The sequence below is a fragment of the Oryzias melastigma genome, linkage group LG9, assembly GCF_002922805.2.
Source record: "Oryzias melastigma strain HK-1 linkage group LG9, ASM292280v2, whole genome shotgun sequence".
Lineage (NCBI taxonomy): Eukaryota > Metazoa > Chordata > Actinopteri > Beloniformes > Adrianichthyidae > Oryzias > Oryzias melastigma.
The window spans coordinates 22079066-22105219 of NC_050520.1; the positions used below are offsets into that span (position 1 = coordinate 22079066).

Sequence of the window (26154 nt, forward strand, 5' to 3'; positions counted from 1 at the left end):
TCTAAGCAGAGGAGCTGAACCAAAAAGCAGGTGAGCTGATGCTCAAAAAGACACCATGACTCACCGTCTTCCACAAACTAAAAACCTACTTTACACTCAAAGGCAGTGAATGTCAGGAATAGTGGTGGTGGACCTAAATAGACGGAAGCTTGAACCAGAAACTTAAGCATAGCAATAACTAGCATTAAGGATAATAAACTTGTGACTCACAAGAGAAATATAAAGGTGTTACAACAGTCTATATCTATTAGGTTAATGCCGGCTTCATACTGGAGGCGGAGAGCGCGCGGAATACGCTTTACCTCCAGTTCACACCAGACACAAACTTTTTCGTGACGGTTCACAGGCGCTTCTGCTCAGCTGTGGTTATTTAGAGCTTCTACCAATAATTTGACATTGTCCATCTTGACTTGTTGCCAATTGTTCTCCGTCTCTCTTGTTGATTGTGTTTTTAGACACCCAAAACCACACCCCTTGCTCCATAGTCGGCCAACAACATTGATCTATGTGTGTTTTTTGCATTCTTTGTGAGTTTATTTTCATCTCTACAATCTGTTTAGATACAAAAATTTGATCACATTTGTCAATTAAGGTATTTTATAGTGAAAAATTGGTTATATTTTGAAATTCGGACCAGATTTTCTCATGCGGATTTGCGTCTGGTGTGCACTACACCACAGGTTAATAAGGGCGTCGAATGTAAGCAGCCTTCGTTCTGCACAGCTTCACAATGCTTCTGCATGCAGTGTGAACCCACTTAAAGTCCCACTCCGATCATCTTTTGATCTAATGAAAAAAAGCAATCCCAATGGTCTTATTATTACAATTATGACAGTTTTGATGTCAGCTCAAACAATGAAAATGGAGATGAATCTATTTGTCTGCAAGTGCATCAGAATGGAATGGATCAGGGAGCTATAGTAGCATCTATGTCCCACTTACAAGGTTTTGCCAATGACTTTTTTTTGTCTGCTCCTGATTTACAACTTAAATTTAAAAAAAATACTCAGAATAGCACTTTTAAACCTAATTTTCTTCATATATGTCCTCTATTATTAGAAAATACCACAAGAACATGTTAAAAACAGTAAAACACAATTTTCATCCAAGTGGATCTTTAAACAGACAGAGGCTATCAACACAAACAGAAACAGCTGAAAACCTGGATCAGCTGTGCAGTGACACAGTTCAAAACAAATGAAACCTCAGCCAAAAACAGGCACCGACCCTCACAGTACACAAACTCAATTTCATGCATTGCTAAAAAATTCAGATAAGTATCTACTCTGAATGTATTCAGTCTGCAGTTCACCCATTCTGCCTGAGGAGGTTCAGAGGAGAAAGCGCTTGTCCAGATCGATGTCGTCACACACTGGTGCATCCCTTCCAAACATTACAGTTCATCATATGCGAGAGACTGCTGGAACAGAAATCCCATTGCTCGCATTTTACATGGAATTTATTGGACTGCGTAGTGTCTCTGACAGGGTAACCTACTTTGCGATGTGATGTATGATTAAAGTTTAAGGTGCTCCGTTTGAGCTGAAGGAGATCACGAAGACGAACAGAGTCGAAGACTGTCCCTCCATTTTGGACATCAAACAAACTTGTGGCCAGAGGACCAGCATCACTTAAATCCACATTAATTCATTAACAGATGCCCAGTTATTCAATGGTTGCAAAGTTAAAAATTCAGATCATGTTTGAATTTATTTAAGCCCCTTTTAGAATTCCTGTTTAAAATGCATGACCTCATGCTTTATTCAGCTTTTCACAAAGACAGCTCTTAAAAAATCAATTTAGATAAAACAATTATTCATTATCAACACAATAATTTATAATTGTGTCTGGCTAGTCCCGCAAATGTTTGTTCTTTGCAAATAGGGTACCATTTAAAAGATAATTAAATGATTAGTTACTAAGATACATCATGTTCCAACAACATTTTGTTATCGGAAACCATCTTAAAAACAAGCCTTATTTGTGCAGTGTTTATAAGAAAACATTATCATTGATCAACTTCAATCATTTGAGAAAAGTTTGTCCAATTGTTCTATTAACAGGTTCTGAACCCAGCAAAACATTTCCTCTTTTTTTAATTATGCATTTCCTCTCAATAAGAGTTAGCTTTGAAAATCCATTTATTCAAATCTAACGAGATCAAGCCCACATACCAGCATGCAACATAGTACTTCTGCATTTTTTATAAGTGGTCATTTACTAATAGCTAAAGACAAATAAATTGTAAGACGTTCAATTATCTTGTATTTCTGCTCAATCCAACAGTCTTTAAGTTGAGGAACTTTTGCTTTCACTTCATGAACTCTCTGTGGTCACAGTGACAAACCTTTTGAATACATTTTAAAAAAGAACATTCTTCTGTTTGTACTTATTGAATCTACCACCAAATATGTCTAAGAGTTGTGTACCTTACTTGAACAATATTGCACGAAACAAAAGTTTTTCACTTCATTTTGTTTTACAAAGCAGGATTTCACTAATTTAAGGAAAAAAATCTTGAATTTTGGTTAGTTTTTTTCTAAAGTTTTTCATTTTCTTTTCAATACTTTATTCAGTGCATCTACTGCTTTCTTTTACAAACTATTTAAAAGGGTCACCAGGTTAGAATGGCAGCAGGTGCTCTCTACTGGACACTTTATGCCAGACTCAACTCAAACTTTCCATGTCAGACTAAACCTGTAATAGTTTGCATGAAAATGATACATAAATAAACTAAATAATATTAACTAATTATCATTTTGACATTAAAAAACATGGAAAATTAAAAATAAACTTAAAAAACACCAAAATAAAATAAAAAAAACCTTTAACGCAATCTAATTGTATCAGATTGTGTATCTACCAGTGGATTCCGACCACTATAATTAAATTGACTTCTAATTTAAACGGAATATACAAGTGGAAGGTATGCGCACAGACTCAGCAGAATACATAAGATTTATTTGCAATTGTTAGAGGCAGCAGAGTCAAGAGAACCTGCTTCAGTGATAAGGGTGCTCTAATACATAAAATGCTTTAGACCTTTGTTATCAAGAGACAGTTTCATATTAAAAAAGTAAACTAAATCATAGATTAAATAAAAAACTGTTTTTTTTATCTCTGATGCTTTCATTTCGATAATGGTAGATTTAAAGTAGTGTTTTTTAATATAAAAAAAATATTATTTATTTATGTATTTTGTTAGGCCAACTGTAAATTCTTTTCCATCATATTTGTCCACTGCCAACACAAATGTAAGCCATTTACTTGAGCAGAATCATTAATGAAATTGATTCTAGAGCTTGGCAAAAGTCCACACCATCACAGACTTTTAAATCAATGGAGAAGTTGACTCTTTTTTTCAAACCCTAACATTACCTAATTCATTCAATGAGATTAAAGTGAAATTTTCTTCTTTTCTTTATCTGGAATTTAGAACTTATTTCTAAAGGCATATTACAGATCTAATCATAGTAATTTCCTTGAAATAAAAAAGTCTGTTTAATATACTCCGCGTTTAACAGAAATGTTACCCTGAGTTGTCTTTTGTGCATATTTTAAACTAAACTGACAGTATGTCAAACTAAATCTCATATATATCATCATACTTACTGTTTTTCTAGTGGTTTTAAGGGTTTCCTATGACTCATTTAACTATGGGTTTGAGCAAATCAAACCAAATAACCTATAAAAGTTTTAATAAGGCATCAGGAGGAAAATTGCTTGTGATGGCAGAAAGCTAAAATTTAAGTTGGCAACAGATCTCTCCATATAATGCCAGTGAGTGTGACATAACAGACCATATCTGCTGCTATCTCTTCATCTGCACTTAGAATCTTTGCAATGTTTTGCCAGCTTTTGCTTAATACATGCTAAATCATTTATGACAGAAGTCTGAATGAAGTTCAAAACAAGACTTAGATCAATTTAAGAATAAGAAGAATATAAATTCAGCAGCTTTTACCGCTTAATTAAAAAGCCGTTATAAAGTTTCACTCTGATCATATTTTCATCTATTGTGAAAGTGTGCCCAGTGGGCTTTTAATTAGCCGTTTTTAGGTTTTTATTATTGATTATTGTTTAGTAAAAGGAAAATGAAGATATAAACAATATTACTAAAAGTATTTGCTCATCTCACATATGATTGAAAAGATGGAAAAGCATTATTCATCACTCCAGAGATGGTGTCTCTACTGCTCTAGAGTCCACCACTACGCCACTACATCTGACGCTTTGCGTTGTATTTGGTGATGTGTGGCTTGGATGCAGCTGCTCTGCCATGGAAACCCATTCCATGAAGCTCCCTGCATACTGTTTTTGAGCTAATCTGAAGGCCACATGAAGGTGGGAGTTCTGTAGGAACTGACTGTACAGAAAGTCGGCGACCTCTTTGCACTATGAGCTTCAGCATCTGCCGACCTCTCCGTCACTTATGGTCTACCACTTGGTGACTGATTTGCTGTTGTTCACAAATTATTCCATTAGTTATAGAGCTGACAGTTGACAATGGAATATTTAGGAAATTTCACGACTGGATTTGTGCACAGGTGGCCTCCTATGACAGTTCCACCCTGGAATTCACTGAGCTCCTGAGAGCGAAATATTCTTTCACAAATATTTGCAAAAACAGTCTGCATACCTGATTCCTTGATTTGTTACACCTGTGGCCAGACAAAGTGATGACGGCACGTGAGTCTGATCATTTAAACGGGTCAGCAAATACCTTTGGTAATATAGTGTATGTGGATCTTGTCGTCTGCAAGTAAATGCATCAGAACGGAGCAGAGAAGACAGCTTGTAGCTTTCTATGTCACACCTACAACATTTTTTCCAACAGTATTTTCCAACATGCTAATTAATAGATAGTCAGAAATGCAATTTTAAGATTAATGGTCTTTATCTATGTCCTCCATTATAAGAAAATGATGTATCATTTCCTCTGAAATCCTGTGATTGCATGGCCTGACTAGATGAGAAAATTTGAGACAGCAGCATGTGTTGCTGCAAGCAAAGTGTGAAGGAGGATGGGATTAAGGTTCATGTCGTGTCAATCCTTTCCCCTGCAGGTTGTTTTCTTGAAAGTGCCCTTCAAAACAGACCAATTATCCCTTTGATTCTCGTGGGAAAGCCTGACTCGGGACTCGGAATACTCCAGCTGCAGATTGCCCGCAAATGCACAGTGGCAACTTTTTTTTTTCTTCTTATGAAAGTGTGATTAAACATTGAACATGCATTCAGTCACTGTCTTCAGGCAAGGACACTGTGACAGATGGACTAACTGGATGGTGCAGGAACAGGGATGCTGGTGGCCATAGTAGAGTGACTGAAGGGAGCTTTACTTCAATCAGGCTTCTAAATGATGCTAGACATTGTGACTCCAAATAAATATTGCTCACTTTTGACCTTGCAGTTTCTTGCCAGTGAGTAGTGGTTGTAGTAGTCTAATCTGATCGCTCAATCTCAAGATGCACTAGAAAAAGTAAGGCTGGAAAACCGTCCATGCCACTCTGCTGTCACATGACGCAGCAGCATGACGTGAAACTTGTCCCCTTTTACTAAAAACAGTCGAATCAAAGAAGTAGGTTTGTGTTTCTGTTATAGTGTGTAATTTAACACAATCGTACTGTTTCAGCTGACAGATGTGTGTCTGATGCTGCTCTTTACTCACAGAATCGCTTGCGTTTTTACGCAGCTGCTCCTCCTCTGACATCCCCGTGTTGGGGTCCATCACCAGCTTCTCAAAGCACGCCGAGCCGAGAGAGGAGCTTTTCTGTTGGTACAGCATCAGCTGGGACACGGCGAGTTTGGGGCTTCCGTGGGCCGTTAGCTCTGGTTTGCTCCCAGCGGCTCCGGACGCGGCGCCAAGAGTCTGCCCGTCCGAGTTCACCACCATCATCATCATCCCATCACCTGCAGAGCTTCCCACGCACGCATCCCCTGCAAAGGGCGCAGGAGTGGAGCAGCACAGGTTCGGCTGGGACGAGGAGAAGACCCGGTCCAGCGGTTTCTTTTTTCTCTTGAACATCCATAACCCGGATTCTTTTTTGCTCCCCTCCGCGCCTCCAGCGCCGCGTCGCTCTGAGCCCAGTTTAGGGCTCAGCCATGGTTTGGTCTTCCCCTGGAAATTCTTCCACATTCTTCGCTGGTAGGACAGAGACTCGTGTCCCCGGCTGGTTTCGTCCGCTTTGGGGGATTTTTGCTCCATGGTTCCTGTGCAGCAGCCAGCCAGCCTGAGAGCCCTCTTTCCGGCGCGCGGATGTCACAGTCGGGTGGCTGCAGGCAGCCTGCGTGCTCTCCCACTGATGATCACAGAGCGCCAAGACGGAGACGCGCAGAGTGATGGGGAAAGGGAGTGAAATATTACAGAAGCCTACGTGCAGGAGCCGTCAACACAAGTTCTATAAAGAAAATTCAATATTTCTGTCAAAGTTTGAATCAACCTCAAATGCAAGGTTAACACAAACTAAAATGTTTCTGGAATTTTCTGAGAAAATCTTTGCGCACGACCTATTAAAAAGTCAAGCTCAGATCTGATGCTATTGTGTAAAACTACACATTAGACAAACTTGCCTACCGATTATTTCATACTCAAATGAATGGCGAAATGCGCACCGCGCCTCCCTCTGGCCATCCCCTTCACTTGGCTCTGTATGCCACATATTGCGTAATACATAAAAACCCCAGTGAATGGCTTGTGGAGATGTGCATGATTCAGCAGTGGATCCCTGTCATGTCACTTTACAGCTAGAATCAGTGGCGGGGCAAGCAGTTTCGGGGCCCCAGGCGCACAATAACATGGGGCCCTCTGTAGAGATTGTGTTCATCTTTTTTGTTTTTAAATCTTCACTTATAGAGTAAAACATCAAATACAGTATATCTTTAATAGTAGCATCAGCGTTTATTCCAACAAATGTGGCAGCCGGCTGTGAGTTTATTCCATCGCAGACAGAATGCTGATGGCTAATGGCTTCATTCTGTGGTGAAATCTGGTAAAGACATGCAGACGACAGCACCAGATGAACATTTCAGGATTTACTGAAATGATGAGAACATTGTATTCTGTTTTGATTAGCACTGGCTTTGAATATTTCAATTCTCTTTGAAGCCTCATCAATATGTCAGGATCTGGGCGTGGACACAAACGCAAGACACTTGTTAAGCTCACAAGATGATCTGGCAACAGTTGGCAGGAGAACGGGGTCTAAAATAGAAGGGTGTCACAATCAAGGATAGGTACACCAGTTAAGAAGAAGGAAATGGAGAAAGAAAGGGAAGGAAAAAAGGCAAACACAACCACACCCCTGATCCCAATCCCCACACCCAAAAATCCTCTTTGCTTTCATGAGCATCATTTTCCTGGAGACACGCCTCCCTTTCCGTCTGTCCATCTTTATAATCAATGTTCAAATGAGTTCTTCTAATTCAGCAGTTTCTTATTTCTTTCAACTCCACTAGTAAATTGTTTGATCCCTTTTCTGCAGCCGTCTTCTCAATATCACCAAACTGCTTACCCTATTTTCTGACACATTTAGGATCCACACCAAAATGTTCTATGGCGTATCTAACCGCTAAATTGAATGAGCATTTCTTGGACATCGCTACGCAACAAATACCGCAAACACCTGCAGTCTGCATGACTGTGCACAGGGAGGGTGACTTAAAGGAGCCAGGCCACTATTAGAGACCGGCATCTAAAGTAACGAACACGTGTTAGACCTGGCGTTTATTGGAGACTGGTGTCTATTAGAGACTATTGGAAGATATACGGTAACTTCTTCCCTGGTCCACTTTTTGACATCAATATCAAGAATCTAAATGTTCTTTTAAAAACTGAAATCCCATTTAAATGTTAAAGAAGTGGCTGGATGGCTCAGTTCGTTGGGTATAGTACACCTGGGTATACTTTCAAGGGAGTGGCATTCGCTTCATCCAGTGTGGGTCCTTAGGCAAGCTACTGCCTAAGTATGCAGCCACAGGGGTCCTAAGTCTGAGTCTCCCTGTGCCGGTCCCCAGCCCGGATAAAATACAGGGTCGTGTCAGAAGAGGCTTTTGGTGTAAAACTCTACAAAATCATCTTTGTGAATCATTGAATGCTGATTTGCACAGATGATGTGCCGAAAGGTGAACAACATTTAAATGTTAAAGACATTTATTTATATACATTATTTTTACTTTTAAAAAACATTTAATTTATCGAATGGACTTATTTGTTACTCATTTTCTAGTAGAAAAGATAAGGGTCTTCTGTCTTTTTTTCATTTGTCAGGTTTTTCTAAAGAAGGCAAAAAAAAGCAAAAATGCTCAGATGATAGAACAAAACGCTGCACTATGAAGTGGCATTATAATATTAAAATACATATTCTCAAAATTGACATTTTCTGCCCCTGTTTTTGCATTTTCTGTCCCTTTTCTCATTTTGGGGTTTGTTTATCACCTTACTACTTTGGTTCTGTTCATCTCTTTTCTTTTTTGTCTGTTTTCCTGCACATTACATCATTATCATTTTGTGTGAGATGGTTTTATTTTTTTTCTTTTATTGCATCAACATTATAACCATAATGATCTTTTTCACTGCAGCTTGAATATGTATGCTTCATCTTACCATATATATATATATATATATATATATATATATATCTTCAAAGAGTTTCTGCTTGCTCACTGTTGATAGAATATTCTATGGCTGCAGAGGAATGGGGGAGGATCAAACACTTTTATTTGGGGAATCTTAAGCTATTTCAGTGATTTTTATTTTATCACAGAGTTAAATAATATTGAGCGTGGGAATTATTTTAGATATTTTAAGTGCCCCCCAACACCTGTGGGCAATCACCCACCTTTGTCTAATGGCAAGTCCGCCCCTGGCATACACCACCTTGTGTTTGTGATAGGTCATTTCTGGATTCACCCCCTGAAGCCACATTATGCTGAAACTTCAGTTGACCTTTTTGAAATGATTCAGATAGATTTTTTTTCTTTACTTGCATGCTCCTCCACTGCAGCCATGTCTGGATGTGTTTTCCCTACCAAATAGGTCAAGCCTGGGTAAGTGTTATCACCCACGTGCAGCAGCCAGCAGGCAGCACTGAGCTGCTTCATCCAGTTCTGCTCTGATGTGCATAATAACTCATTACATCTTCCCCTCTGGCCTTTGTTTCCGTGCCGCCTTGTTCTGCCTTCTTAGTTAACATAGTGCATATTTTCAAATAAACAACATGAGCATCCATGTCAGCCGAGTCACAAATCTGAGGTCACGGAATGGCCATTTATCTGCAGAGACATGGTTGACCAAGTGTTAATTTGTCATTTAAGGATGGAATTGAGAGCATGAGGTCAATGCATGGGTTGTCAGCTGGCATGAGCTTCTCCACTACGCCAGTATCCAACTGATGAATCTGCACTCTCAATGCATCAATCTCTTCACAACTTGGACGTTTTCTTTCTGTGCCTATTTCATTTAATTAGAAATTCTCCTTCTCTACACACTATACACTCAAGCTGAAGACAGAACACTCTTGCTCAGCTCTGAAATTTTATGTTTGAGGCTCATAAAATGCAGCTTCAGATTAACAACATCCCATTATTGTTTTCCTATTTATGTATAAAACAATAAAGCTTAACTGCAGCAGTGCCTGGAAGAACTCCTGCAGCATTAAACATAGCAAATTCAATTTATAAAGCATCCACCTTTATATAATGTGACTTGCACCTTTAGAAGTGTTCAAAGTGGGATCATTAAGACACTTTGACATGCAAAGTGGAGAAGTTGTGGATTTAATCATCTGTGTTATGAGACCATTTCCATATTTCAAACCCAAGAGGAAATCTAACAATATTTTTACTGTGTCTTCTTTAAAGTCACCCATGACCCTGAACGGGACAAAGCGCATGTAGAAAATGGATGGATGGACTTTAAAGGCAAAATATCTCTTCAGTCAAAGTTGGAGCCTAATTATAGCAACTAACCCCTGCTGACTTATTCCCTCAGTTTTTTATTTTTGTCATCACCCAAAGTACAACTTGTACTCTTCAAAGTACAGCCATTTTAATCTTTCCTGGATCACACCAAGTCATACACTCACAGGTCCCTTTTTACATGTTTAAGCCCTGCAACTTATGGTTAAAATAATAAGTTATCATCACAAACTGTCATTGAATTTCTTCAATTTGTGGGAACACAAGAATATACAGTGTTTCTGCATTCTCAAGAAAAACATGTAAAGAGAATTTTCTTCTTTTAGACCTTGTAGCAATGTTTGTCCGAGCTAACATCCGACTCAAAACTGCACAGCTGGATAACTCCAAAATTGTTCACCATTTTTGTTCCACCAGTAATGCCAGTGTTGGGGTTGTGAGGGCTGTAAGCTAGTGGGAAAGAGTCAGTTTTGGTTGATGGGAAGTAAGGTTGGGGTTGCTCCACGCCAAAACTTCTGCTCACAACTCCTGCCGCTCTGCAGAAACTATGTCTTAGAAAATGTTTTCTAATTTGTGAATTTTAAAGAAAATTGGGAACACTTTTACAATAGATCAAAGGATGATCAAAGTGGGTCTTAAAGTCCCACTTCAACCATTGTTTTTCTATTAAAGTCTTTTCCAGTTACCTTTCAATTACAATTATGAATATTTCAGCTAAAGCCAAAAAACCTGTTTATTAAGAAGTGCTTTATGCACTGCGGTAGCAACTCATTAGAAATACAATTCTGGGTGGTGGGCGGGATTGTTGACACAGAGCAACCCTCCCCCTCCCTGTTGCCGAGAGCTGTTTACACGCTCATGTGTGAGCTTATAGCCAGAAGCTAATATTAGCGGTGCAAAAATAGCGATAAGTACTATTGTATTAATCCAGTCATAGAGTTTTGAGCCAGAATTGCTCCAGCTCGAGTGTTACACACTCATCATGTCTCGCACACCTAAGCGTGAGGAGGCCAGGGTTCGCTCAAGGGGGGAGGAGTCTTTAGCACGCTCATTTAAGTAGCTGCATCCTTAATCTGAGCTTTCTCAAGTATCCAGTTTTCTGATCCAACCCCATTTGACTAAAGAAATACAGTTCCAATTGTATATTCTTTCATATAGAAAAATGCTACAAGAACATGTTGAAAACACACAAAAAAGATGATTTTCATTGGGGTGGGTCTTTAAATGCATCTTAAGTTTTTGTCTCAAGCCCAAGCCTCCATCTCTGCCCAAAGAATCCTATGTACATCGGAGGAGATACTTCCTTTAGGTTGATGGGCTGGAAATAAGGTTGTGAACGTCTTGAAGGCAGCAGTTAATCATCTTGATAAAATCCAGCTTTCTTTCCTCACAGCTTGCATGACCTTTGCCTATCAAATCAGCGGCCTTCGAATTACCTTCAGGTCTAGTCCTTGTCTCTCAGCTGCTTTGAATTCATTAAGAAATCCTGTTAAATAAATCTACAGCTGCTGAGAATGGTTTCATGATCTCTGCAAAGGTAGTTAAAGCTGTCAGCTGAGACTGGTCAGTCATTCATCACTTAATTTAAAACACCACATGCGTTTCAGCTATTCGTTTTTCATAAAACTTCTTATACTTCTCCCCTGTTCTGCTGCTCCTGTTAGTCGTGCAAAACACTGGCACGGATTTATGCCCATAAACTCCCAGCTGATCTGATTACACGTGATAGAATGGTGCAGTGTCTAAATAAAGCTTGCTTGACTGTTCATCTGCTGCAGTTCATTCACGTTCCATCTGTGTAAGAAAATAAAAGTTGTGTGCAAACAAATCCTGCTGAGTTAGGTAGTGAACAGATGTTATTCAGATTGCAGCTAGTAGTATTTGCTCACAGCACACGGAAATTGAACTCTAGAGAAATGTGCAGCGTTGATTCATGGTTGAGAAGAACAAACATCAGGCTGCCCTCTGGTTGGTTACAGCAGGGTACGGTAATGAAATATCCTGTTTCATTGGAGCTTTATAAACAGATCTTTAACATAAGTATTGACTTTGTTGATCTAAAAGATAAAATAATATAGCATTATTGATAAATCCACAAGTAACAACAAGAATATTCAATTTTAAATTATATTGTCATTCCTTTGTGAATTAGAGGCTATAAACTCCATAGTTAAAAACAACCCAAGGTGAGGTGTTTTTAGACCAACTCCGAGATTAAAAAGGAACTAACTTTTCTCTGAGCTATTTTAACTCAGGAAAACTACAAAAAAATAAATAAAATGGATTCAAATGAAGCCACTATATCCCAAAAAATTGTATTTCTTCAAAAAGATTTTGGTTGAGGGAAGTTAGTACATTGACCTTTCAGTCATGTTAAAGCAAACTGAAATGTTAACAATTTAGATTATTTGAGGTTATGTTCTGTTTGGAGAGTTGCGGGTTGGGTACCCACCTTTCCAACTCATGTGTCGCAGTGTCTTTGGGCACAACACCAAACTCCTAATTGTCCATCCATCCAGAACCCAACTAATCCCTTTTGGGGACATGGGGCTGCTGGAGCCAACCCACCTACTGCTGTGCAACGTGGGGCACACTCGGAACAAGTCACCAGTCTGTCACAGGGATACACACTCAGAGACCATTTAAAGATACCAATTAACCAAGTTTTTGAACTGTGGGGAAACCAAAGCGGGCAGAGAAAACCCACACATGCACAAATGGTTTTCGAACTAGGGGGTTGCAGTGAGGTGTAAGTGCTGACCACTACGCCACCATGCAGTCCAAACCACATTGAAACTGACATGAGCAATGAGCTGCAGCTTTAATCTAAGCTAGAGAAGCGCAATATGAGTATGCACCCTTTACCATTTAAACCAGGGGTCTCAAACTCAATTCAGCCGGGGGCCGCTGGAGGCGGAGTCTGGGTGAGGCTGGGCCGCATCAAAATAAATAATAATTATTAATTAATTATTTTTTAAAAATGAATTTTAAAAAAATCAATCATGAATAAATACAATGATAACCATGACCATAGCAGATACAGACGACTGAAGAAACCACATATTGACTGATTGACTACAGCAGGGGAATATGAATAAAAACATGTTTACATTAGTTATGGATATTGTGCATAATTCTATGTAGTAGTTGATAATTAATTATATATAGCAAAAACAACCCAAAAATGCATTTGGTAACGGAAAGAGCCGCTGTTTACCGTGAACCAATGAAAAGCACTGAATCTCTGAGAAAAGACAGAATTCAATTCACTTTGTCTGAAAGATTTCGAAGGATTCTAAGAAAAAAATAGAAATAGGAAAAATTAATAAAACAGATTATTTAGAATTTTTTAAATTTATTTTTCTTTAATGATAGTAAAAGTACAATATTTTGATGTTTTGGGGAGATATACGTTTAACTTGAGCAAATTCACTGATACTAATGAGATTTGCAGCAGAAAGTTGTGGGGGGGGAGGGGGGATAATTGATAAACTCTGGACCAGAGAAAACTATTTTTGTTTAGTTTCAAATGTCTGTATTTACAGAACCTCCTTCATTTCTGAGCTGAGATCAGCGCGCTCACTGAAAGGTCAATGCAAACGCGCGCACACCAGTATTCCTGGCCTCCACATCTGGAGCGCGCGCGTAACCGCGCGTTGCTACGCACGTTCTTAAGTCTGGTGTCGAGCTCTACCATTGACTACATAAAAATAATAATTATTTTTACAGTCAATGAGCTCTACGCACAAATCGGGCACGCACTGAACGCACACTGAATCTTCAGTCCGGTTCAATATTTCCACGCACAGTCTCAGCAGCGCAGAGCTGTGACCAATCAGGGGCTCTGATTTGGGAGCTGCGTGTGTGGCGTCTGTTTCAAACACTGAAGTGCTGAACATGATCAAAGAGAAATGAATCATTGCGGTTTGTGTCTGGTCGGGTCAATAAGACACCCAGACAGACATTTAAAAGGACAGAGTTGTGACAAGAGAAAATATGGAGCAACATTTCGGGGATTTCCTCCGTCTTTACTTTTTGCTCCGAGATTCTCCCTGTTGTAGATGACAGAGGAGCTCTAAAGAATAGTAAAAATACAATAGAAGAAGAATCTCCTCTCTGCTACTGCGTGCGTGACCGCACGCAGCCGGTGTGGAAGCACCTTTAAAGATTCTGCTCTCTCTCGCGCGTGCCTGAAGAAGAATCTTTATTTCTATTGCACTTTTCACAGAAAGAAACACAAAGTGCTTAACAAAGGAACATTAAATCAGAAGACACAGGGAAATAAAACGAATAGTCAATAACAAAACAACTAAAAACACAGTGAAATACAGTAAAACATAGTAAAACAAGGGCTAAGATCAACTAAAAGCTCTCCTGAATAGAAACGTCTTGACCTGGGATTTAAAACACTCAACGGAGTTTATCTGACGCAACGGCAGTGGGAGGGAGTTCCAGAGACGAGGAGCAACAGCTTGGAAGGAGACGTCTCCTCTCGTCTTAAAGCGGGTTTTTGGGAGAAAGATCCTGACTGGAAGACCTCAAGGATCGGGCCGAAGAGTACGGGGTTAAAAGGTCACAGATGTACGTCGGGGCTTGACCGTGCAAGGCTCTAAAAACTAAAAGTAAAATTTTAAAATCAATTCTGAATTTGACGGGTAACCAATGTAAAGCAGACAATATCGGAGTGATGTGTGTCCGTTTACTGGTTCCTGTTAAAAGCCTTGCTGCAGAGTTCTGGACGAGCTGAAGACGATTTAGGGAGAGTTTGTTAAAACAGGTAAAAAGAGAGTTACAATAATCTAAACGAGAGGAGATAAAAGCGTGAATAATAGTTTCCAGGTCAGACCGAGACAAGATACTTTTTAATTTGGCCACATTTCTTAGATGATAAAAACAGTTTTTTACTAACTGTTTTGAGTGGCCTTTCTAGGGACATGGACTTATCAAACAACACCCCAAGATTTCTGAGACTCGACTGGACAGAAGAGCCCAGAGACCCGAGGTGTTGTCTGATAGAAGGAATTTTATTATCTGGGGCAAAGATCAATGTCTCGGTTTTCTGGGAGTTCAGAACTAAATGATTATTACTCAGCCATGTTGTGATGCTTGTTAAACAATCCAACAGGCATGCTCGTGGAAAAGGAAAGGGCGCCTGCGAGAGTCGGATTTGTCCGCGTGGAATGTTTGATGCGCGCGCGGAGAATTCTTATTTCTGCTGGAGTTTTGACAAAAATAAAACGTCTCCCATTCGTTTTAAGTGAGACATCCAGCTCCTCCAACACCCGGCGCGACGTCAGGAACTCGCTTTTTGACGAGCGACAGGCTGTGAATTTGTCACGCGACGATAGAGGGGCGGGGCACGGGGATCACGTTCAGTGTGAAAGTACTTCCAGCGGCTTCATGGCTCCTCCTCCCAGCTGACTGGAGGAATGAATGAATAAATGAGGGAGTGAGGAGGTACTGGACAGCCCGCTGATGTCCCGCCTCCAGAGCCATATACCTCACTGTGATTGGTTCGTTCAGCTCTGCACACAACAACTGTCATTCATATCAGCCTTGCAGGCCGCACTAACAGTAATCTTTCATATGAAGACGCGGGCCGCAGATGGCCCGCGAGTTTGAGACCCCTGATTTAAACTGTTTTTAGACATGCATTAAACACAGAAGCTGAAAGACTTGACCGCTAGGTCAAACTCATCTTACCAGGTGTGTTACCTCAACCCACAGACTAAATACGACAAAGCATTACACGGTTACATTTCTCAGTTATTGTTCCTCTCATTCCTAAAATAAATTTACTCCAGCACCCACTGACTGTCGAGCAACTTTTCACAGTCTAACAGCTTTTCTATCACTTCAGGAGCAGTCAGCGGCCTCACATTCAATTGTTTCTTTTTCTCCTTCCCTTGTTGTGATTTTAGTTGTTGCTGACACATTTCAGATGCTGATTAGCGCTTAGCTCATTGTTCTGTTTGTGGAGATCGCATTCATTTGATTGGGTTGCTGAAAAGGTGTCACGCTGGTTCGCTGTGCAATTACCCTAACTGCAATATTGTTCTAATTTCCTGCTTCCACTGATTAATGCATCTGTGTAATTGGAGATGATAAAGCACATCAAACACATTATGCTGTGCTGCAGCATTTTGTTTTGCATTCATCTTTATTTGTGTAGCCGCCGAGGTCATTTTCTCAAACAGCTCATTGAGAAAACATATACAAATAGATTTTGCATTGATTTGACTGCAAGCATCTGGATAGTAAGGCATTACCAGAAATTATCATATATTTACATAAATGGAATTGTGAATCTGTAAAAATTTAGTCATAACATTTTAAATAAAATGCCAAGGAAAGAGGATTTGTAAATGAGTTAGGAAAGTTGTTTCTCAAATGTGGCACAGCTTTCAGGAGTTCTGCTTTGTAAATTGGTTTCACACAAACTGTATTTTTGTTATAACCATTTCATAAAATTGACACAAGAAAGTTGCACTTTATGTTATTTCTGAAACATTTTCAGTAGGCTAAATGCTATTATTTTAAATCCAAAAAAGTTGTGGTTTAACTTCTGTTAAGACTAAGTGAACTGCAAAAAGCTCAGGAGAGTTGTGATGTAAAGCTCAGAAAGCTGAGTGGATCTCAGGTTAAATGGCTCGTGCAGTTTTATTCCAGTAGAGGGCGCTATGCTAGCAGTATGTGGAGAATAGACGAAAACAGGCGCGGAAGGATATGGCTTGTGAGTTGGCTCTGGAAAGAAAAATCGATAGAAAAAAAAAAGTGATAGAAAAGAGCGTGCGGGCTATCTCATTGTTGTTTTTATTCTTTTTGAAAATATTCATCGGTATTAGACCTTGAAAATATTTCGTTTTTGAGAGTTTGCCTCCGCGGTGACCAGAGTGTTTTAGCTTTGAGTTACTCAAACAAATTTGGTGAGTTTCATGTTTTGTTTTTTTTTATTATTATTTTTTCCAAAGGTTGGTCTAATTTATTATTATTGAAATATTAGGTGTGTGAAATTTTGTTTTAGATGTATTTAACTGTTTTCTTTAGGAATCTTTGGTTGTGCTAACAAGCCACGAGGTCCCGTTTTAGCTAGTAAAACTGTGCTGGTGTTGTGACAAGCCATGTAATTAGTTGGTAAATGACCTGCACTACTAAAGTCTAAAACTGAGACCATTTGGTCTTATGTTATCCAGGTTAGGTTTTTGGTTATACGCCTGGATTTTCTTTGATTTCGGAAGAGTTTGATGTCAAGCCAACCCACCAAACTGTGTTTGTCAGAGACTTAATGGCAAAGAAAGTCCCTTGTTCACCTCCTGTTCTTTGGATGCAACTCGCCATTATTTCTTCTCCAAACATGGCGAGTAAAGTTTTTACCAAAAAGTTCTAGTTTGGTTTCATTTGACCATAGGATTTTGGCGATATGGCCAAAAATAAAAATATAATTTTCATTCCAAATTCGATTTTAATCAATTTATATCTCCCCCCTTTTACTTGAATTAACAAAAGTCACAAATGTTTTTTTTGACAAAAAGTATTTCATTTTGACATCTCCCATTGACATTTGCTTGAAGATGAAGTGCAGCTAAATATAAGTTGCAAAAATGTTTGTAGAGCAATACAGCAGGTGTTTTGTGAGCTACCGCTAGCTAAAGAATCTAACGAAAAATGATAGTCATTCGGCAGAGCAATTTTGGAAGAAATCAAACTGATTTTGCTGTTTGTGTTTTGATGCTTTAAGTTTGAAGTTACAACCCCAGAGACCAAAATCTAGTTTGTCTCAAAAAAAGAAAAAAAAAAAAAACTAAACATTTTTTTTACTTGACAAATTATATTATTTTAATAAGAAAAAAACACAGGTGTTATCCTAAAAAATATGACGTTGAATGCAAACAGAGGAAATCACAACATAAAAACAGATGTCTATAAAAAAAAACTTTTTCTATGGAATCTTTTGTTAATTTCTAATCAGTCTTTGCTCTCTGGTTTTCTATGAATTGTTTTATTTTCTATCATAAATGAGTTGTTTCCTTTCTCTCTGTGCCCCTAAGAGGAGAGCTGTCAGTCACCTGTTTGAACCAAATGTGGAGAAGGATAAATCTCTTTTAGAATATTTAACAGCATGAACATGTCTTTATTGTCATCCAACTGTAAACTCAAAGCATGCAGAGAAAACAAGGACAAATTTATATGAAATAATAACAAAAGGAACTTAACATTTTAATGTTTAGAATTATTGCCATTATATTACCGACAGTCAAGATGCAACTCTCGCACAAGGGGAAGCTTTGTAATCTTACAGAGTCAAGTAATAAAGTTAATATAAAGCGGATTCATGCATGGCATTACATCTATAAGATACAGCTTTTATAAATGTCTGTTAGCAATAGCTTAGAAACTAGGGCTGGGCATTGATTATAATTTTCAGAAACTATTCAAGTCGATTCTTCAGAGCCTGGATTGATTAAATTCCGTTTTTTTTTTCTTTGATTCTTTAATTCAATTTAGAGTTTACACATTTAGACACATTTGTTTAGAAATACATTCATGATCTAATATACGTTTTGAAAATATTTTTATTAATGATACGGTTCACATACTGTAAAATTTATTAGGGAAATAATGAGATTGTTAATAGCATGCAGTATTACATGGTTTCTCAAAAGGAGAAGTTCTAACAAAGATGTTCAGACCATTAACATTGTAAACATTGTTCTGCTTCTCCTGAAGGGTGTTTCAGTTTGGCCACCAGGTGCCGATCGCACTATAGCATTACACCTTATTCCAGAAGACAAAGACAGTATGATCAAAAAAATAAATAAATAAATAAATAACAATGTTTTAGACCACAAATGTATACTTTAAAAATATTCCCTAAAAAAGGGTTTGGAACATTCATATCTGTGAGTAAATAAAGATGTTCATTTAGTAAACAATGTATGTTTAGGTCGACCAAGAGTTAGCATTAGCCATCCTATGGGAAATTCCATTAAATGTTAGCATCAAGCTAGCAGACTTTATATGCTAAATCGATTTATATTTTTATGAATTGATTATAGATCTGTTAAGCTTCAAATCGATTAAATGATTTTATTAACTCAGCCCTATAAGAAACAGCTCGTTAGCATTAGCAGCTAGTATCGTAGCATACTAGCGTGAGTGTGTAATGAGACTGATGTCTTCAAATCAACATTTTTATAAACGTTTTGTTGCTGCTGTAGATCAGCAGCTTTATCCTCCAGTTCTGTCTGGATCCGTTTGAGAATAGCTGCATGTCCCGCTGCTTCAACAGCCAAAGCTAACTGCTACACAAACAGAGACAATTAGCAGAAAGAGTGGTGGGGGGCTTCTCATGGCACTGTGTGTTTTTTTAGCAAGCTTTTTCTCTCTTTCTCTGCCTCGTGGAAGAAGCTCCCCTGCTAGCTGCAGCTTTCATGTCTGTCTCTGGTGTCGTAGTATGTTAGTGATGGTAGTCTTTGTTACTTTGGTCCCAGCTCTCTCAAAGTCATTCACTTGGTCCCCCCTGTGGTTCTGGGATTTTTGTTTAATGTTCTTGTGATCATTTTGACCCCACAGGGTGAGATCTTGTGGGGAGCCCCAGATGGACGGAGATTATCAGTGGTCTTGTATGTCTTTCATTTCCTATAATTGCTCCTACAGTTGAATTCCTCATAACAAGCTGCTTACCTCCTGCAGATTCAGTCTTCCCAGCCTGGTGCAGGTCAACAACATTGTTTCTGGAGTCCTTAGACAGCTCCTTGTATTTGGCCAAAGTAGAGTTTGGAGTGTGACTGAGGTTGTGGACAGGTGTCTTTTATATAGATAACGAGTTCAAACAGGTGCCACTAATACAGGTAACGAGTGGAGGACAGATGCTCCTCTTATAGATGTTGTTATAGGTCTGTGAGAGATAGAAATCTTGCTTGTTTTTAGGTGACCAAATACTTATTTTCCACCATAATTTGCAAATAAATTATTTAAAAACATACATTTCTCATTTTGTCTCTTGTAGTTGAGTATACCTATGATGAAAATTTCAGGCCTCTGATCTTTTTAAGTGGGATAACTTGCACAATTGGTGGCTGACTAAATACATTTTTGCCCCGCTGTACTTCCTTGTTTCCCCTTCAGCTCTGATGCTGGCCAATCTGTGGACAACTCTTGCCTTAGTAAATATCTTTCCAAGCAGGGAAACAAGTGCTGATGCCCTTTTAGGAGCAGGATGACTTTTTTACTCTGTGGTGTTTGGATTTTCAGCTCTTACTGCAGTGGACTCCACTTCCTACTGCAGATAAGCCATAGCAGATGAGGGGTTTAGTTTCTTCTGTTATTTGTCCCTTAAAATATTATTCTCTTTAATTGTTATTCATCATGGACAGTTTTATTCATGGTTCTTCAAACACACACAACTTGAAAGCATGTCACGTTCTCTAAAATAAAAAAAAGTGTTTTATCTAAAAATGAGTTTGTAAAAAGGTGAAGTAATTACCTATAGAGCAGCTGCCTCTGTAATCACTTTGGCATGGATGAGCTGTTGCCCTTCTCTAGTGAGGAAGGGCAAGGCTTTAAACCTTGAATCCAGTGTGGAGGCAGTAAGAAGAATGTTTTTGGTTTGCACACTTGTGTTTTTCTTTGACTGATCTTCATGGGTAGTCATTTTTATTTCCTGAACAAACGGTGCATCATCTTCAACAGAGCTTGCTCTGGTGTTATGAAGCAACTGATCATGCAGTGGTGAAATCATGGACCGTGTTTGATGTAATTTGCACTTAAGGGCCACCATAGTGAAACTACTGTCTAGTAACAGTATCTGAAACCGAAGCTAAACATCCACAAAAAAGTGCTTGCAATTAAGGTTAAAGCTGGCTTACTTTGATGTTGATGCAATACAAGTCCCCGGACAAAGATTTATTGTTTAGTTCCTTGGATGCATGTTCCACCAGTGACTTTTGAACACCAGACAAAAATGAAATGACATGAAGAATAATTATTTTAATTTTAAAGTTTGGATGCTACAAACTGTACAAGTTCCGAAAGATTAAAAAAAAACATGTATCTTTTGGTGCTTTTCGAGCCTTTTTATAATCTGAAAAAAGACTAAGTTGGACTGTTTCTCCTTTAGTGGTTTTGAAATGTAAAAAGAAACATCTCAGTGATTACAGTTTTCTATTTCTGTTTTCATTCTGGTTCCTGGAGGATTACCTTTCATAACCCCAAAGGCATTTCATTAAGCCTCATTTTGCAGAGGAAACCTGTTTTGCTAACCTGTATCCGTTTCCATAATACACTGACACGTCTACACAATACTAAGCCAGAGATTAACATGAATATTGTAGCTCCCAATAGGAAAAACATGTTATTGTAATGAAATGTCATTTTGTGATCATATTTAAATGGTGCATGCTCAGTAATAACTGACAGAAAATAAAGAAGATATGCATTCTGCTGTCATCCAAAGAATGGCATGTATGGTTATTTGGTAAATTGGAGCTTAATGTAGATCTTATTATATAACAGCTGCAATACATTTTGTTAGGAGATTAGATGTGAACTGAATTCAAGCAGATATCAAATCAAAGATATTGTCAAGAGATGTGTGGAGAATTTTCTTTGTAAAGGAATTTGTAAATGAATAATAATGAAAATAACAATAACACTTGAAGTGCTGGTTTATCCATATGTAAAATTGTAGAATGACCCTGTCACCAAATCTGTTCTCTACAAGCACACTCACTCACACAGTGACTCAGCCAGCACCCACTTATCCTGCACAGGGTGGTAAATCACCGAGATGGCAGCCCATTAGCTGTTGGCCAATAGCAAACCCATACGGCATAAAAATAATTGAAAATTCAGAGAAAGTAGGTCACCACCATTACTTGTTAGACCTGACTGGCCTCCGTGGTGCTGCAGCAGATCCCTTAATCTGAGTCAGCAAAGCGCAGAGGGTCTGAAGGTTATTCAATAAAGAGGACAACGCTCTAACACGTTTGGGGTTCTCCCAAAACTTTAGGGTTGAACAAACTACATGTAGTATAACTACTTAAAGCATTTGTAGAGGTGTAGCGATTGATTGATTAAATCAATTATTAATCCTACAATCCAACCAGATTGATCTGTCTTAGGCAAGTTGTTAATTAAATCAAATCAAAACAACCTATGCTATCTTAAAATATTTTCAAAATTAGATCAATAATCAATCATTGAAAATACCATTTGAATTGAGGGGCAGCAAGTTCATTTTACTGTAACGTAAAAATGACCAATGCCATCACAGCATACAACACACGTGATGACAACAAAAAAATGATCAAATGATTTTGCTTTCTGTACTTTAATTCACGAGTTTACATAATTTCCATTAAGGATTGTATACTATTCATAGTTTGAGTCGTCCACAGGATGAGTTTGTTTTTGCAAGTTCAATTTAGGGTTTGTGTTTGTGTGGATGGGTTGGGGTCTTCAGCATTTGTCAGCTAATCAATGATTTGATACTGAACTGTCAGTCGTCTCCATCTTCCAGGTCCACTTCTCGTGATAAAGAAGGTCTTTATCGCTCTCCACCATGCAGTATCACATGAGGCAGTTCATCAGCAAAACTTGTGGGTAATTTTCATCATTTTCCAAATCAAGCTCTATAAGGTTTTGTGGGTGACAGGACCAGTTTGAGGTGGAGCAAATCCTGGCTAACCTTCTAGGATTCATCACAGAGTGTAGATGAATTTTTTGGATGAAAATTAGATTTTTTTTTGTTTTGGGGTGTTGACCTGGCAGCGCATAGCCACATTGTTGAAGAAGCTTCTGAGGATTTTAAGGCTCCAAAATTGTGCCCTTCGTTTAGGAAGGAGAATTTGGGCCCATGTTAATGGGGGGGTACTTGGGAGAGAGTTTAATGACGATTCTTAAAGTCTCTAAAATTGATGAACCGTTATTGTCATTTGAATTATTTTGTACTCTTTAAAGAATAATCAATTATCTCTGAGGCCACAAAGGATTGTGCCCCTTTCCTTGTTAATGCAAAACCAAGCCTCATCAAACGTTTTTGTTTAAAAAAAAAAAAAAAAAGGAAAGAAGCAATAAATCAGTTTACATTCAAATAATAATAGACCCTATAAAATATGTTTAGTCATTGGTAGGTTGAACCACAGCAAGAACTGGATGTCCTGCATTGCATGTTGAAAGGTGAACTATAGTTCATGGCAGATACGAGGATATTCAAATAGCCTACTGTAGGTTGTTGCTGTGTCTGTTTTGCCTTTCCTGGTTTGTAGGAGCTGATTTGTGTGCATGCAACGTTCTGTGTGAATGAGTCTGGGTCAGCTCCACCCTCACTGCTGCTGCTGCACACCTGCAGTCCATTACTCACTGGGACACAGTTTTAAAGCCCTTTTTCAACTTCATTTGAGCTATGGATACTAATTTCTTCTATCTAGCTATTGAACATGAAGAATTCCATGTTTATTTGCCTTTTCCTGTCATCAGATTTTATTCTTAAAGTCCGTCCTGAAGTTAATACATAAACATCCAGACTTTACATTTAAATGATTCACAGCTATTATGTTTCTATGGATCAAATATAGGTGGAATACTTCATATGTATAGGTAGAGGAATGGGTGTGTGATTATTAAATGGGGGGTGCGATTGAATGTTTTTCAGGGACCAATATTAATTTCTACAAAGTAAACAAAAAGCTGGTGAAAACAAAATTGCAATGCTACTTTGAGACAAAAATAAAAATCAGGAATCATTTTGTGGTCTTTTTGAAGGTTTACATGGCACCAATATATGCATCTTGCTCTGCTTATTTGTAGCCAGAGTGTGGGGTAGCAGTCAAAGCATAGCTGTAAAGACTTCCTTTTCTACAGAAACTTCTGCCAGGGAGAACCCAAGGTACTTCTAACAGACACGGTCCTACCTGCTCCTGCCTGTCCACTCCAGGGTACCATCCTGGTAGGAATCTTCTTGCATCATCTTCTTGTTAATCCTAATTTTTTGTGTTATATTTTTTTCTTTCTATGGCTCCATGGGTGTCACAGTCGCTCTGTCCTGCTCTATAGTTAGTCAATGAGTTAGAGTTTAACACCTCGCCGCAGGAAGCTTCACACATCTTTCTTCCTGTCAGTTATTAGACTCTACAGCACCTCATAGACAGCGTTTTGTAATGTTTTTTTGTTTGTTTTAAGTGTACTTTAATCGTTAGTTATTATTTATCTGCTGTTTGTAATAAAGCTATGACAACAAGGTAGTTTCCCCTTCATGGGATCAATAAAGTTTTATTCTATTCTACCCCTGAAGTAGTTTGTGCAATGGCCCATTCAAATGGTGTAGAGCAAAAAAAAAAATAATAATGTCCATTCTCACCGCTATCTAGTTCTAAAATCCATACCCTACCCTCCAAAACCCTCAGTATTCTCTGTATTCAGTCACAAATTCAGAATATCTGTCTAACTGCAGGTTGTAGTCCTCCTGTGGAGAAGTTCGAGAGGGAGCTTTCAAAACCATGCAGAGAATGATCTCAGTGGAGAGCAGCCTTCACTAAAAGCTGCAGCTGCTCAAACAGGAATACCACAAAAGAGTGTGGTTACTGTTAGTATCCTGTCATCAGTGTGCAAACATCCTCTACATACAAGTTTTAATATATACTTAAATAGGAAACACATCAATGAGAATAAGTAAAAATGAGTGACATTTATCCTAACCAAGCTAAATATGGCAATCCAAATGTTTAGCTAATATGGAAAAAAAACAATGAGTTAAATATTGCTAGAGATGGCATGCAGGCTTTTTACTATTGTCTGAGATACATAAAGAGTGACGCCATATTGGAATGGTATGAAAACCTCAGGTTAACCTGACCTCAGCTGTCTGTGATCCACGGGTCTTATATGTTTCATTTATGTATCAATTTTGAACTTTCTAACTTTAAATCACTTTAGCTCCCTGCAGTTTTATTTCCTTCCAAATATTCCTCCCTAAAGTGATCAGGATGATCAGTGTGTCTTTGTTGAGTGTTTGTGTATTTGTTAAATGTCACTCTGAAAGTGAAGCATCAGTTTATTTAGACTAAAATCACACAAAACTCCAGTGTTCCAGAGGTTTGCGTGGTTTTCATGTTGCTTAAGTAACTGGATCACCTCTTTTACCTGCATTAGATTCAGAGAGCCAGTGGGTCAACAGAAGGCTGTGGAGTAGGTCTGAGTCCTGTTGGTGGTCTTCAGCCCTCCACCTCGGATTCACAGGCACACGCGAGCCCTACAGATATGAATGATATTAATTATTTTCCAGTTTGTCGCGTATTTTACAAAGTAATCCCCACAGCTGCGTGCTGCAGTGTAAAGGATGTGGCTGAATGATCTTGTGTCTGTGGGTCCAGGTTCCGATCCTCTAGGCGCCTGTGGAGTCGAGGAAAAGATCATCCAAGAAGTGCCAGAAAGCAAACATGACAGCAGCTGTCTGTCGTACAACATCTCAACGTGTCTGATTTGTTACATTGATACAAAAAAAAAAAGAGTATTCTGAACAAAAGCACAAACCCCTGATGTTCCAGAGGTTTATATGGTTGTTATGTTCCTGAACTCATCCTTCACCTGCATTCATTTCTGTTGCAGAGACCCAGGGAGCCGGAGGGACACCAGGAGACCACCAGGAACCTCCGGGAGCTCCTGATCCGTCGACCTCCAGCCGTCCTCCAACATGTGACTCACCCCTTTGTGAACTCACATACCTCCTTCTCGTTTGAATTTGAATCTTTATTCATTTCTTTATTGATAAGATTGTTCAATTTTGTGTTTCATTTCTTTATGGTTATTGATGAGTTCCCTAATAATCATTTAATCTTTCTTGAAGGGAACTTTTTGAATATTTATAATTATTCAATGATTAGATTGTTTACTGTGTTTCATACTTTTGTCTCATTTAAGCTTTAAACTGAACAATCTGTACATTTATAATTTCTTTATTTATTGATTAGATTATTCAGAATTTTATGTTTCATATTTGAATTTTAGGTTTGATAAGTTTAATTTTAATGTTTTCCTTTTTTGAATCCAAAGATCCTTAACATGATTTCTCCAGAAGGTTGTTGTTTTTCTTTTTTAACTCATAGTTTATTCAGAGTTTTTACAACAACAGAGTATTATAGAGAGTTGGTCTCTATGGTTTTCACTCTAGTCGTCTTAAATACACTTCATAGTATTAAGACAACAAACAAAGTATGCATAGGAAACTAAGTGACGAGAGTA

General features: G+C 38.5%; 1 protein-coding gene and 1 long non-coding RNA gene across 6 annotated transcripts in view; one reads left to right on the forward strand and one right to left on the reverse strand.

The window, feature by feature from the left end:
• mctp1a (multiple C2 domains, transmembrane 1a) overlaps positions 1 to 6641 on the reverse strand; it is a 119337-nt gene extending 112696 nt beyond the window's left edge. For 3 of the 5 annotated variants that reach the window (XM_024275326.2, XM_036213589.1, XM_024275325.2), the window contains exon 1: positions 5669 to 6641. In XM_024275326.2, coding sequence (XP_024131094.1) covers positions 5669 to 6205 — 537 coding nt within the window. In that variant the 5' untranslated portion in view covers positions 6206 to 6641. The remainder of the gene's footprint in view (positions 1 to 5668) is intronic. The other 2 variants (XM_036213590.1, XM_024275327.2) reach the window with 1 other exon arrangement.
• A 15709-nt stretch (positions 6642 to 22350) lies between these two features.
• On the forward strand, positions 22351 to 25961 carry LOC112148457. The gene is made up of 3 exons (XR_002919618.2): positions 22351 to 22514; positions 23779 to 23863; positions 25066 to 25961. It is a non-coding gene; the product is annotated as an uncharacterized LOC112148457 (long non-coding RNA).
• Positions 25962 to 26154: the final 193 nt, after the last annotated feature.